The following is a 15,992-nucleotide window of genomic DNA, read 5'->3' as shown; positions in this document are numbered from 1 at the left end:
TATAAAAAATATAGAGATATACGAATATAGGGCTCTTTCCTCTGTTCTTTTCATGGAAGTAACGTAGAGAGAGGGGAGGGGGAAGGGGAGGGGGGGATTTCCAGCCCCTGCTCCGCTCCCGCCCCTCTTAGTCGCCTTCCACGACTCGCAGGAGACACGTAGGCTGTAGTCTCTCTGATGGTCGACGGACACGACTGGATTACACACTAACTGATACGCGTGGGGAAAAAAAGAGAGAGAGAGACTTTTGGATGTGAATGTGCTGAGAGGGGCTAGCTGGTGGGCGCCTGATCACTCTACTTAGTGGAGGCGAGGGGTTGAAGATCTGTGGAGGTTTTCGAAAAAGAGGAAACGTTACGGATGAGGGAGAAGACAGAGGTGATAATAAGTTGGCTCGGAAGAGAGACTTGTGTGGAGAAATACTATGAAAAACGGAGGACAGAATGGCAAAAAAAAAAAAAAAAAATGAGAGGAAGGAAGCTATAAGGGAGTAGGGGAGGAATGGGAGGTATTCTGAGAAGCAGTTCTGGCATGTAAGAGAGATGTGTGTGTGGCAGGCGTAAAGTTACGAGGTAGGCAGGTTAGATAGGGTAGTGCTTGGTGGGATGACGAAGTAAAGTTGCTAATGAAAGAGAAGAGAAAGGAATGTGGGCGTTATTTACAAGGAAGAAGTACATAGGATATATATATATATATATATATATATATATATATATATATATATATATATATATATATATATATATATACATGAGAAAACGGTAAGTGGTCAAGAGGATGGTGCTGGGGTTGAAAAAAAAAGGGCATGTGAGACATGGGCTGGGAGAGTGTCAGTATATTTCAGGGAAAATATGTTTTGGACGAAGGTTAATAGTGTGAAAATGACATGAGAACAAATGGATCCATCAGTGAAGGGGAACAAATGAGTCAGTGGCAACAGGCAGTGATAAAGCGAGGATATGATGGAGTAAGAGTTCTGAAGGACTGTTGAATGTGTCTGATGTTAGGATGGCAGATGGGTGTTTGGGTATTTCAAATATATATATATATATATATATATATATATATATATATATATATATATATATATATATATATATATATATCACCCCGTGGCTCAACAACAACACTGCTTTATTGATTAAGCTACATAATGTGAAGTAGACCAAGGGCAATGAGCTACTGAAGGTGCAGGATTATAGAGGGAAAGGTGAGGCAAGTTGTGGCAGGTTGAAAAAGAGAGAGAGAGAGAGAGAGATGGTCTTGGCACCGGAGCCTGGGTGCTGGTGCTGGTGGGCGTCAGGGATGAGGCACCACGATGACACCTGCCAGGAAGATGACACGTCAGGGGTCACGATGGGACTTGTACTGGTGTCTTGAGGCGCCCAAAGGGGGGGGGGCGGCGGCTTGAGTCTGGCGCGTCACATGGCCAAGGCTTCAGGTACTGGAGTGGTGCACTCGTCGTCTGGAGCGAGTCTACCTCCTGAGTAGCTATCTGAGCCCCCCCCCCCCCCCCTCTCTCTCTCTCTCTCTCTCTCTCTCTCTCTCTCTCTCTCTCTCTCTCTCTCTCGTGGAAAGGGTCAGGTCAACTACGCAATGGAGTGATTACATCGGCACGTTCTGATCTGCCACTGCCGAACATGGGGCGTCACGGGGTAACATGACAGGTGGGTGAGGCCGTAGGTTTAGGCCACCAACGTCATTTCCCTTGGGACTACTGGGTCAAGTGAGGTCACCCGCTGTGACCTGCCACCAAATCAAGTGTGTTAGTTTCCCTCCGGTTGCTTCATGTGCCATAGTTCAGTTTGCTGACGGCACGTCGCCCCCTGTATACCATACTGCTCCAATTCACTTAATCCGGTGCACCCCATATACAGTGTGTATATATATATATATATATATATATATATATATATATATATACATGTGTGTATGTGGGTGGGTTGAGCCATTCTTTCGTCTGTTTCCTTGCGCTACCTCGCAAACGCGGGAGACAGCGACAACGCAAAATTATAATAATAATAATAATAATAATAATAATGTATATATATATATATATATATATATATATATATATATATATATATATATATATATATATATATATAATATTATACCATAAGACTAAGACATTCACGTCCCTTGCCGTCTCAGCTACAATGAAAATCATTTTAAGTATGTGAGAACAGACACTCACATGGGCTTCACTCTACGACACGCAACATGTGACCAGTGACTCCACTTGTGTCGGAACATTCTAGCCAGATAAGACCCTTACACATGCTTCACCCAAGGTCCCTGATAAGTTACCCAAGCAGTGAACACAACAGGCTCTACCCTGAATGAGAAGAGGCGGTTTCGTAATTCTGTAACTGTATAACCTTGCTGGGCCACCAGCCATGGGCCACACCACATCAAATCCGGGCCACAGTCCACATCCACCCATGGGGGGGGGGCCACAACATCAGGCCACTCCACACACCCCTACACAGGGCCAAGTCATTACGACATCGGGCCACTCCACACCCCCACACAGGGCCACCTCACTACAACATCGGGCCACTCCACACACCCTCACACACAGGGCCACCTCACACTAAGTAGGGCACACACGTCCACCTTCACCTCCGCCAAACCTCACCTGCCGACCTGAGGGAGCTGGAGGTTCTCCACAACGAGGCCACGCGTCCTACCCTGGGTTGTCGCTACACCCGTGCCTGTAACGTTACTACGAGGCAAGAACAATGTCTCACCCCCGACATGATACTCTTTGACAGCTACCATCATGGTTGTCAAGTGCCTCCCTACAACCGTCCACAGCCCCAACTTTCTCAACTCCCCTACAAACAGCACCTGCCAACCACGCAAAGATGAATTTACCATTGAAATCTCCGCATGACACATCGTGGCCGCCTTTGTCACTAAGCTACCACTAAAATAAAGTCCCCTAACCTGTCTCTCCACCCTGTACCTCCCCACCTTAAACTTAAAACCTCATCCTCCAGTCCCCTCCACACCCTACACCACGTCACTAGCTCAACGCCATATTACCTGAGACACTCTGTATACAGGTCTGTCCTGCACGTAGTGCGACGGTTCCCGCCGCGGGAGGTGGACAGGACTAGGACCAACGTGTAGTCTCCTCACATCCCCGGGACTGGACGTCCATTAGGGCCGCCTGCACCTCTCTCTCTCTCTCTCTCTCTCTCTCTCTCTCTCTCTCTCTCTCTCTCTCTCTCTCTCTCTCTCCCACAATCCCTGCCACACCTTGTCCGAGTGTTCCTCCGCTGTCTTATCAAAGCCAACGTCTAGAATAGACCCTTCGCTGGGCGAGAGTAGCACACAGCTTCCCCTGGCCTCCCTCCCCCTTTAGGCCTCACCAGACGTGACGCTGCTGAAGTCAAGTGACCTGGAGGCGCGTCACATACCATCTGCTGGCGTTCCCTTGGGGTGTTCTCGTGTCGTGTCGTGTCGCTCGGAGAGGCAGGTAATGACGCGAGTGACCACCACCGACACGCCAGGGGTCCAGGATCAAGGACCGTCGCTCCACACAATACTGGCGAAGACATGCGGTTTCCCCGGGCAGACGGAGGTGGTTGGTAGCCGACTCCCAGCTGACGTTTTACTCCCTGTAAACACTGCGATGCGCCCTACCAACAACACTATACCGACGACGCCCCGCCGTCTCTGGTCTCCTCCGCCCTACAATCCTCCGTTTCAAGATGTTGTTGCCGTTGGCTGTCTAACAGACGATTCCCACCTGTCAACACTAACACCCGCTACACCAAAACCATTGAGATAAATTTCGTGACGTATTTACGGTAAAGGAGAATCCCAAAACTCAATCACGTCTTCCCAGCTCACCATCAACTCATTTGACGCCCCATCTAGACGAAAATAAACAACTTCCGTGGTAACAAAATATACAACCTGGTGTAAGTCCCGTATCTACTCCAAACTTCTCATGACAACATCGTTTCTCCGCAAATACTACGACTATTCTTAATATTCATTAGTCTTCCATCCCAGCAAGCTACAGAGCATTACATGCTCAAACTGCAGTACGCGAGATGGTGTGGACGAAAACCATAGAAAATTCATTCATTTTACGATTCACTTACTAAACATTTTTCCATAATAGAACCAAAGAAAAAAAAATTCCGACAATGCAAAGAATTCCGGTATCCCATTCTATGTCAACAGAAAACGGTTAATCCACACTGAAGACTGTATCATCCAGCCGTTAGCTTACGTACGTGACCTCGTCAGGTACTCGGTGGGAGGGGTTGCAGGGCTCTGACGCAGCCGTCAGCGCCTCAAGCTCTGGCTCTGTGTGGAGGGACGCAGGTCCAACCCCGTCCAAGATCTACCTACACAGGACGACACACGCCGCACTTTATACCCCTCCTTCCTGAAGATGAGGGTCGCCAGTTTTGCAGCGATCCACAGTTAGGCTCCTCTCTCTCTCTCTCTCTCTCTCTCTCTCTCTCTCTCTCTCTCTCTCTCTCTCTCTCTCTCTCTCTCTCTCTCATAGCTGAAGCTTAAGAGCTGCAGTCCTCTGCCCATGCTTGATGAGGCACTAGACGGACAAGCACGTCCATTCCCCGCTGCTACTGTGGGAAGGTGGAGGGAGAGAGAGGGGGTGTGGCACACCAGTCACGCCACACACACACACACACACACACACACACAGAGCGGGTGTCGCATCTCACCCCACAGCACCAACTTTACCGCAATCCTCTGAGTTCATAGCTGCGCGCCACTTTCACCACGTTTATTTCTATAAAAAGACAATGATAACTGGCGCATGACCGAGTCCATTATTCTCCTCATCCCAAGGTGACGTCCATGTGGGGCCGGAAGGGGTGGGGTGGGGGATATTAGGGAGCGGCGGAAGGAAGGAAGAACGACGGGAAGGAAGCAGGTAAGGTTACGAGGGAGAGGAAGCGAGTGTGTGGGGCGGACGTGGAACTCACAAGATGGCCCAGGAAGGATAGGAGGGAGGTAATGCTCAGGGTGATCGCCAGGAAACTGCCGCCAGTGAGGCTGTGAGGGTTGAGGCGAGTGGAGTCCTGGGGGACGAGTGAGGGGAGATGAGATGAGGGAATAAAGGTTGAATAAGTGCGAGCTCTAACGAGAAATGAGAGGTGAGTGATGAGGGAAATGAGTGAAGGCCATGAGACCCAGGCCACCATGAGAGGCACGGCCACTAGGGACAACATTCATCCTTAATTTCCGGACAATACTGATGGCCCGCCGCGAGGAATGTGAGAAAATGAGGAAGCATGGGTAAGACACTGGGGGGGGGGGGGAGGAGTAGTACTCACCCCCGATCTACGAGGACTGTGAGAGTCGGAGCAGCACTCATCCTGACTGTGGGGCGGGTCACTACTCATCCTGATCCCTCTGAACTGTGAAGCTAGGCAGTACTGACTCACCCTGACCTCAGGGAACTATGAGGCGGGGCAGTACTTACCCTGATCTCGGGGAACTATGAGGCTAGTGGCTGGCCAGTACTCGCCCTGATCTCTTTGGGAACCGTGAGGCTGGTCAGTACTCACCCTGATCTCTCTGGGAACCGTGAGGCTGGTCAGTACTCACCCCGATCTCTCTAGGAACCGTGAGGTCAGTACTTACCCTGATCTCGGGGAACTGCTGCTGGTAGGCGGTGAGTGGTGTGAGGGTCTGGTCCTGGACCTTATGGCAGAAGTCAGTCCACAACATGTCCGAGTTCTGGGCCTGGGCGTACAGCAGTTCGTGGCCCACCCACTCCGGCTCGTACACATCAGCCAGGGTCTCGAAGAGGCCCTTGCTCGCCCCGTGCAGTGCTGCAACACACAAACACCAACACTCATTAGCAACACCTTAGGGTCAAGCACGTAACACTTAAAGAAAAACAACTCAAAACTACCAACACCAGTAACATCAAAAACACCGTAATTACACTTAATAATAATAATAATAATAATAATAATAATAATAATAATAATAATAATAATAACAATACAATAATGATAATAATGATAATAATAATAATAATAACTTGGTCGCCACTCGCGAGTCAACAATTTCACATATAAGCTTTCCCTTTGTTGATGTTCTGGCACACGACAATCACAGCGACACAATTTACCACCGAAGTTCGCTGCGTGCCAACAACCTGACAGGTAGGGGTTAAGATAACGTCCCTTAGACTGCAGCTGGCTTGGCCAAAGACAAAACAAGGTCAGTTGAGGAACGCCTCAATTATTTCAGGGATGAGGACCATTAAAATCTAACGAGTAACTTTAACTTTTTTTTCTTTTACATAAGAATTCTGTTTTCAAGTCCCTCAACTGTGTATAATTAACTGGGCATTAAAAACTGACCAGATCTATCTTTACGTAATCTTTTCTTCATGTCTGTATCAGCTGCATGCCTGACAAACCTTTGAAGTTAATGCACGCACACACACACACACACACACACACACACACACACACACACACACACACACACACACACACACGCGCGCGCGCGCGCGCGAAGAAAGGCCGCTCACATCCACTCTAGCTATGTGTAATGCAACGAAACCACAGCTCTATCCACATCCAGGCCCCACAGACTTTTCCATGGTATACCTCGGAAGCTTCACATGCACGTCGCCCTAGACCTATACACCACATGGTTCCAATTCAATCTATCTCGTGAACCCCTTCCACCCTCCTGCATGTTGAGGCCACAATCGCTCAAAATTCTTTCACTCCACCCTTCCATCTCCAACTTGGTCTCCCCCGTTCTCCTTGTTCCCTCCACGTTTTACACACATATATCCTTTTTAATTAACCTCACCTCACTCATTCTCTCCATATGTCCAGCATGCCCTCTTCAGCTCTCTTAATCACACTTTTCATTACCACACCTCTCTCTTATCCTTTCATTACTTACTCGATCAAACCACTTCACACCGCATATCCTCAAAACATTTCATTTCGATCATCCATCCTCCTCCACACAGTCCTTATCTATAGCCCATGACTCGCATCCAAATAATATTGCTGAGACTACCAAACCTTCATGCATACCCATTTTTGCCCTCCCACATAACAATATCTCTTTCCACACATTCTTCAGTGCGCACAGAGCGTTCGCCCCCTCACCCACCCTTTGATTCACTTCCACTTCAATGGTTCTATTCGCTGCCATGTCCACTCCCAGGTATCTAAAACACTTCACTCCTCCAACTTTTCTCCACTCAAACTCACCTCAACTACCCTGTCCCTCAACTCTGCTAAACTTAATAACTTTACATTTGTTTGCATTCGCTCTAAACCTCCTCCTTTCACAAACCCTTCAAAACTCAGTCATCAACTTCTGCAGTGCTGTATCATCAGCAAACAACACCTGACTCACTTCTCAGGCCCTCATGTTCCTCTCTCCGAGACTCTCACATTTACCTTCCTCATTACCTCATCCATAAACTAATTACACAACCATGGTGACATCACACCCCTGCGGCAGGCCAACCTTCACTAAGATCCATTCACTCATTTCTCTTCCTACTCGTGCTCATGCCTTACACCCTTGATAAAACCCTCTCATTGCATCTAGCAGCTTTCCACCAACACCATATATTCTTAAAACCTCCCACCAGGCATCTCTATCAACCCTATCACATGCTTTCTCCAGATCCATAAATGCCACATACAGATCCATCCGTTTCTATGAGACTTTCTCACAAGCATTCTGCAAAGCACACCCGTAATACACACATCCTCTACCACTTCTGAAACCGCACTGCTCCTCCCCGATCTGATGCTCTATACATGCCTTCATCCTCTCAATCACTTGTCTACTATACAACTTACAAGGCACACTCAACAAATATATCTATCTCAAAACAAGTGTCACTGAATATATCTGCTAATTCATCATTAATCAGTTTCTTACTCATGTTTTCAATTTGTCAAACAATTCTCTTAATACTGCTCAAAGTAGATAACTATAAGCTGGCCAAAGTTCATAGAAGGACCAGAACCAAACACAAGTAGAAATCGGTGGTGTAATTCTCCCTGGGTGTACGGTCACACAACGTGCCTCGCGTCGCATTCTCAAGCGTATACGGCAAGTACAGCGTGGGTACTTCGGGAGGAGATGGGTTCTCATTGAAGAAAACAGAGAAGGTCCCAGATTTACTGCCGATGTTGAGGACGACGTCTTCGTACGAGGTTCGAGACACGGAGGAGCTGCAGGAGCTGAGTTGGAGGTTTACGGAGAAGACGAGCCTCGACTTCACGACAGAAAACGGCACCGACGCCACCTTCCCTTTCCTGGATGCATTTATATTAAAGAAATCGGACGACCACATCGACACCACCACAGTGTACGTCAAAGCCACCATTATGAAGGGGGTAACCGTACTTCAGTGGTTCAGATTATTTAGTTTACTGGAACTTCGCAATCCACTGCAAGTTTCGCGGAATAAACCTGCCTCAAAGTATAAAACCAATTCACAAAGTTTATACTCCTTAACACAAGCACACATACCTGTTCTCCTCCTTACCATTTTCCATGAAAAAGTCCTGGTGTTACCCAGGACCTCTTTCTAAAGGCTCTGGAAGTCCAAAGCTGCGTTACTTCTAGCAGCAGGGAAGTGAAGACTCCTTTGGAGTGTGAGAGCTTCCCCGACTGTACTCGCAGTGACAGAGCCTCGCCAGAGCGATACTTTAATTCGCAGTTGATAATCATCGTTCCTCTGTTAATCTTCACACTCTCCAAGACGCCTTTCCCCTCCCACACCTTTCTAACACTGTGGTATCATCCTCCACTGTGAGAGAACACTTTTGACATGCTCACGCGGGAAGTTCTCCTGTACACACTCGAGCAGATTCTCTATCTCTAACGTCTCCCAGGTTCCATGAGCATCTTAAGTTCTCCCAATCTATTCCCTGTACGTCAAGTCCCCTCCTCTATCAATAAGTGACCATCTTCATAAGGGAAGTGGGGAGGTTCACCGCATCCTTGACCATCCTTACTCGTCCCTTCACTGCTATCAGTGTACGTCACCTATGGGTGGCTGTGGTCCAGGTGGAAGGTTGTTGGCTAATATCAACCCTAAACACATCAGTGTGCGTAATTACCTATTTGTAATGTATTGGGGAGGGAGTTTTACACTCGTGGGGTCCCATCTCTTGAACATTCTCTACTATCAATACAACGTTTTAAACTTCTGCACGCTGTCTTTAAGGATCATATCCTCTTTCAGTCGATTCCATTCATCAACAATCCTATAAAAGAATTTCTTTCCATCTTTTTCCAACAAGTTTCCTGCTTAATTTCATGTTATGTCCTCTGGTTATTCAATCCTTAATTGCACAGCCTTTCCCTGTAACTCAGCTCTTAATTCTGGTGCAATCTTAGGTATCCTCTTCTGGATTTTCTCTATAACCTCTCTGCGCTTTTGTTTTAGGGGCAGTGACCAAATTGGAATAGAATATTTCTGGTCTTGGCCTTACGTATGACGTGAACAGGTTGCTGGGTATTTCGTAACCCATGAAATTAAATGTTATTCTAACATCTGCCAGCAGACAGCTTGTCTCTTTTACTATTCTCTTAATGTGGGATTCTGGCAACAGGTTAGGGACGATGCCAACTCCAAAGTCCCTCTCGCACAGATATTCCTGTAGCTGGGTCTCCAGCAAGGTGATATTCATATTGAGGCCTTGTTCCAATTTGTCCGATTCTCATTACCTTATATTCAGTCGCGATGAATATGGTCTGCCAAGCGTGGATGATTTCTGTTTGTGTGTTACGGGGAGAGAGTTTTACACTCGTGTTGCCCAGTTTCTTAAACACACACACACACACACAGACACACACACACACACACACACACACACACACACATATATATATATATATATATATATATATATATATATATATATATATATATATATATATATATATATATTTTTTTTTTTTTTTTTTTTTTTTTTATACTTTGTCGCTGTCTCCCGCGTTTGCGAGGTAGCGCAAGGAAACAGACGAAAGAAATGGCCCAACCCCCCCCCCCCCATACACATGTACATACACACGTCCACACACGCAAATATACATACCTACACAGCTTTCCATGGTTTACCCCAGACGCTTCACATGCCTTGATTCAATCCACGGACAGCACGTCAAACCCTGTATACCACATCGCTCCAATTCACTCTATTCCTTGCATTCCTTTCACCCTCCTGCATGTTCAGGCCCCGATCACACAAAATCTTTTTCACTCCATCTTTCCACCTCCAATTTGGTCTCCCTCTTCTCCTCGTTCCCTCCACCTCCGACACATATATCCTCTTGGTCAATCTTTCCTCACTCATTCTCTCCATGTGCCCAAAACATTTCAAAACACCCTCTTCTGCTCTCTCAACCACGCTCTTTTTATTTCCACACATCTCTCTTACCCTTACGTTACTTACTCGATCAAACCACCTCACACCACACATTGTCCTCAAACATCTCATTTCCAGCACATCCATCCTCCTGCGCACAACTCTATCCATAGCCCACGCCTCGCAACCATACAACATTGTTGGAACCACTATTCCTTCAAACATACCCATTTTTGCTTTCCGAGACAATGTTCTCGACTTCCACACATTTTTCAAGGCTCCCAAAAATATATATATATATATATATATATATATATATATATATATATATATATATATATATATATATCAACCCGAGCCAGGTATCCACACACTGACCTGCCCCGAGGGGTGAATCAACACTTGGGTTGGTTCTAGGCCGACAGCCGCGTCCAGGATTCGAACCCATCCATCCATGTACGACCCTGGGGGGGCCTGTGCTGACTCAACGCCAACCACTGCACCACCTGGGCATGCGTGCGTGTGTTGAATGCCATTATTTCTATTAAACTGCTATTACTGCGTTAAGAGAAAAGTTTTACACAACTGTATAATGCCTCTATACTTTGAACATATACCATGTTCTAACCTCCTGTATACACACACACACACACACACACCGCACACACACACACACACACATCCTCGAGCGAATCATGAAAGCACGTAATGTGCAGCTGCCGCTGAGAGGAATTACCATGTTGTGTGTATGAGGACATAGCGGTACACGACTTGCAGGAACGTGCACGACACAAGTCTCCAAAACTCGTGAGGAAACAATAGGAACGCTCGCAAACTTCTTGTGCTCTTTATAAGACGTTGCCTTACATCAGTTTTCAAGGCTCCTCTCTAACACCTCCGAAGTTCTGTATGGGACTACGCAACCCTGATCAGCTAGGCTACCTACTCTCGGAGGCCCCGGCCGCCACGTTGATCAGCTAGGCTACCTACTCTCGGAGACCGCGGCCGCCACGTTGATCAGCTAGGAAACCTACTCTCGGAGGCCGCGGCCGCTACGTTGATCAACTAGGCTACCTACTCTCGGAGGCCCCGGCCGCCACGTTGATCAGCTAGGCTACCTACTCTCGGAGGCTCCGGCCGCCACGTTGATCAGCTAGGCTTCCCGCTCTCTGACAACGCCGCTCCCACACCCACATACTCACTGACGCCTAACCAATCTGCATCGCTGGGCAGGCAGTCAACTAACCAAAGATTCGTGTGAATTTCTTGTATTTCTAATGTCTGTAGGTAAAGCAAAATCAACACTTTCGCGTCTGGGACGTTTATCGACGTTATACATACATACCTTATATATATATATATATATATATATATATATATATATATATATATATATATATATATATATATATCATTCTTCATTTTCTCGTGCCGAATACCCTAGACATGGACGCAAATCTTTAAAACATTAAAAAAATTGACTAAAGAACTTAGGAGAAAGGCGATGGAAACCCTGCTTTTTTTAAACAGCGGCAGATACTGTCTGTCTGCCACATCATAACACGATCTGGAGTGCATTGGAGAGGCGTGTGTGGTAAGACAGGTTGATAAGAGGAGAGGTTCTTGTCGAGGGTATGGTTAAACACACATCTGTCGCGAAGGTACAGTGGAGAGGCGTTACTTGAGGGTATAGTGAAGACAATGTTTTTCGGGGGCGTAGCGAAGAGACGTTAGCACGAACCCCGCTAACTAGGCGTCAACAATCATCTTTTAAAAGGAGCCATCAAAATCATTCCGGTAATTTACGAAGTGTTGTTGACAGTTGAGGCAGCGCAGGTGCTGCCAATCTCGGAAAGGGATTACTGTGAGAACAAAATATTCCAGGATTATAGTGCGAGGCCGACCAAACCATCACACAAGCAGATCATAACACAAGTTTATGACCAAGACGTTACCCCCGGACTCCGCCCACATGAAGTTACACCGCGAATGGAAAGTCACCTTTTGAGTGGATGCTATACAGTTGGATGACGAAAAGGAGAATAGTCTCTTCCAAGAAGTTCCGTACAGCCCATCATTCCCCAGCTACTGATGGATCGTAGGGTAGACTTGAAGCCGTAGGAGCCCCGCTAACAGAGGTTTCAATACCATGGGAGTCGGTTTAAACGCCTTGGGGTATCTAAACCGACGTCAAGGATATCTAGATTGGTAGCCAAGGTATTTATTGAATCATTCCCGGGTTTCTAAACTAGTCCCCGGATTACTTAAACTGGCTGGTGACCAGGCTATCTATACCGGCGCCTTGATATTCTAAACTAGCCTCCTAGGGTATTCAAACAGCCTGCCAGGGTATCTAAACTGGCGTCCTGGGTATCAAACTTGCTCTCTGGGTAGTCAACGCCTCTAATGTTGTATTTCAACTGCCATCCGGGGTATTCAAAGCGCCTCATGGGCATTCATACTGGCGCCCGGGATCTAAAACAGACTTCCCCTAGTATCTACACCACTGGTTCGTGTATCTAAACTGCCTCTCGGGGGGTATTCAAACCTGTCGGACGCTTGAGTTTAGATACTTAAGGCTGTCTTATGGTACCCATAGATTATTCAAACCACCGCCTTTAAAACCCGGCGTGTACGAGCCATTCACTAAAAGGCCCGACTGACTCAGAGAGAATTCGGCACACTCTTGGTGTCAGGGAAATCTACACTCCTGGTGCCTGGTACCATTTACATTCGTGGAGTTTGAGGCATTTAAATGACGCGGAGGATATGTTTTAGCTCCAGGCGTCTGTGTGTGTGTGGGGGGGGGGGGGGTGGGGTGTTGTTGTTAGAAGCAGTAACCAAGTGACGGGAGAACCAGGAGGTGGTGGACGTGGTGTTTTGTTAACTGCGTCAGGACATGTTGTTAGTCCACCAGTGTCTCCGCCAGGGATCATAACACCCTTCATCTCTAATACCCAGCCGTTCTAGAAGCCAGCCTATTCAATGGTCCAACAAGATACGCGGGGCTCTCTCTCGTCACCGGTTCCAGAAACCCATTTCGTTTACGAACTTCGCAGAGGTTGTAGAGTGTCACCCGCTCTTCTCTGCTTCAGGTCCAGTGGAGTCATAACGTCAGGACCCGCCGTCAAATTCATCATCCTTGGCATATCTGTAAAGCACTTCTGGGAACAGTGGTATTACAGCTTGCAGGTGTCTCTGTCCTACGTCACGTAGTGTCGCACTTGGGTCTGGTAGCGTCGCACTTGGGTCTTGTAGTGTCGCCCTTGGGTCTGGTAGTGTAGCACTCGGATCTGGTAGTGTCACCCTCGGGTGAGGTAGTGTCGCCTTCGGGTGTGGTAGTGTTGCCCTCGGGTGTGGTAGTGTCGCCTTCGGGTCTGGTAATGTCGCCCTCGGGTGTGGTACCATCGCCTTCGGGTCTAGTAGTATCGCCCTCGGGTGTGGTAGTGTCGCCTTCGGGTGTGGTAGTGTCGCCCTCGGATGTAGTAGTGTCGCCCTCGGATGTAGTAGTGTCGCCCTCGGGTGTGGTAGTGTCGCCCTCGGGTGTGGTAGAGTCGCCTTCGGGTCTGGTAGTGTCGCCCTCGGGTCTGGTAGTGTCACCCTCGGGTCCGGCAATGCAGCCTTGAGACTCGGTTACCTCGACCTCCGGCCCGTCGTCTGACTGGCTCTTGGGTCCGCTCTCTGACGGGCCTTTGTAGCTGCTGCCTCACCAGCCCTCGCAGGTCTGTTGAGTGTAGTGAACAGGCGTTTGTCGAAGGTGTAGTGGAGAGGAGGCGTCTGCCTTTGGGTGTAGTGGAGAGGCGTCTGTCTGCCTTTGGGTGTAGTGGAGAGGCGTCTGTCTGCCTTTGGGTGTAGTGGAGAGGCGTCTGTCTGCCTTTGGGTGTAGTGGAGAGGCGTCTGTCTGCCTTTGGGTGTAGTGGAGAGGCGTCTGTCTGCCTTTGGGTGTAGTGGAGAGGCGTTCCTCTGGGGTGCAGAGGAGTGGCTGGGGTGGAAAGCCGTACGAAAGACTTCACTGTCCTCGAATTACGGAGGGGTCAAACAGTAATTATGTGGTGTAGGTCGTAATATTCTACTCAAACTGAGGTTCGCGTGATGTTAATCTTTGCGACCAGTAGTAATATCTTGATATTCTATTTCCAGCATGTTCTCTGTGCACACTGAATTCGACAAACTTCCGCAGGTCTTACACATTGAGGAAGGATGCGAGACCGCCATAATATCCTGTAATGACAGACAGACACACAGAGAGAACTGTTACGAAGAACGTCGTCAATGATCAAGCACGCTGCCTTCCTCGAGCTGATGTTCGGCGTGTTGTTGTTCGAGATTAAGCCTCCCCAAAACTCAGGAGGTGCGGAGCCCTGTGCTCTAGGGCGGCCCGCCAGTGGTGAGGGACCTAAGCACTGGGCCTAGGGGGTTGGGCTTGTTATCCCACCCGGCGCCCCACAAGAGAGCCAAGCTCCCTCTGTGATGTTAAGCAGAAAGGACCTTAAAACACCGTCTTGTGCCGACGATGTATACTTGTACGTTCAGGCTAAGGTCCCCCCCCCTGACAATCATACCCAGACCCACCCTCTCCTCTCTCGCGGTTAGGTTGATCCTCACTTGTTTGTCTCGTATGTCCTGCACCAGTCTGCATCCACTTCCCCCCGCCCGAGGCGTACGAAAATGACGCTAACCTCCGTGAAACATGGTATTTATACTCCCTCCACTCCCCTCACCCTTCGAGGACTGTCGTCAATGCTCCCTCTCAGACTCACTGGCAAGAAACGTTCATGTTTATAATCCCGGTATCAACAGCAGATGATTATGGGAGGCTCTGGCTGCAGCCATACCTTCGTCAGGTACGTGGCTGTGGTACGGCAGGATGCCATAGTTCCCCAGGGAGGGAACAGATCCGCTTGTCGCCGGACGCTGCCTGGGTTTCACGGCACGCGGTGTGACCTGCCTGCCGGGTAGCTGCCCACATTCCCAATATAACAGTTGGTAATAATATCATATTCTCTAACGTTTAAGGTCAATAGTGAACATGCTGACGCATGGCGGTGTGTGTGTGTGTGTGTGTGTGTGTGTGTGTGTGTGTGTCGGACGTGTCGAGAGGTGGAGCGGCGAGAGACATGACGGCGCGACCAAGTACTGAAGTACTGCCAATGATAAGTCTGAATTACGTTCGATCACTGAGCCTGACACACGACGTCAATGGCTCCGCCCACGTCTCCTCGGCGTCATTCTTTCGTATGCCGTCCATGTTCAGCAGCTGGGGACAAATTAGGCTGTAAAAGAGCTGGGTTAGGCCGGGAGGCGGGGAGGAGGAGGGTAGAACCGAGTCGTATCGAATTAGCGTGTGTTTGTTGCGCGTTATGTGGCAGCATCACGTACCACTCCGCAACCAAGCAACCCGCCCGGCTTTATCTCACCGTTCTCGCTCGAGTCTCTGGGTGACGTCTACAACCCGTTATGATAAACGACCACAACAGTTTGGTAAGGAGACAACGGGCGACCTGCTCAAGCTGGCTGGGCATGGCTGTGGCGCGCGGCAGACGAGCAAGCAAACCAGCAGGCACCGTATCCTTGATCACGGGGCGAGGCTGTGTTTACAGCATCCGCCCACCCGACCACCAC

At 48.4% G+C, this 15,992-nt stretch overlaps 1 protein-coding gene across 14 annotated transcripts in view; it reads right to left on the bottom strand.

Annotated features, from left to right (window-relative positions):
- Amph (amphiphysin) overlaps positions 1 to 15,992 on the bottom strand; it is a 271,862-nt gene that overhangs the window by 62,408 nt on the left and 193,462 nt on the right. For all 14 annotated transcript variants that reach the window (XM_071667035.1, XM_071667027.1, XM_071667028.1 and 11 more), the window contains one exon: positions 5,638 to 5,828. In XM_071667035.1, the coding sequence (XP_071523136.1) occupies positions 5,638 to 5,828 (191 nt within the window). The remainder of the gene's footprint in view (positions 1 to 5,637; positions 5,829 to 15,992) is intronic.

This window comes from Panulirus ornatus, chromosome 11 (genome assembly GCF_036320965.1).
Source record: "Panulirus ornatus isolate Po-2019 chromosome 11, ASM3632096v1, whole genome shotgun sequence".
In the NCBI taxonomy this organism is placed as follows: Eukaryota; Metazoa; Arthropoda; class Malacostraca; order Decapoda; family Palinuridae; genus Panulirus; species Panulirus ornatus.
This window is presented reverse-complemented; position numbering and strand designations above follow the sequence as displayed.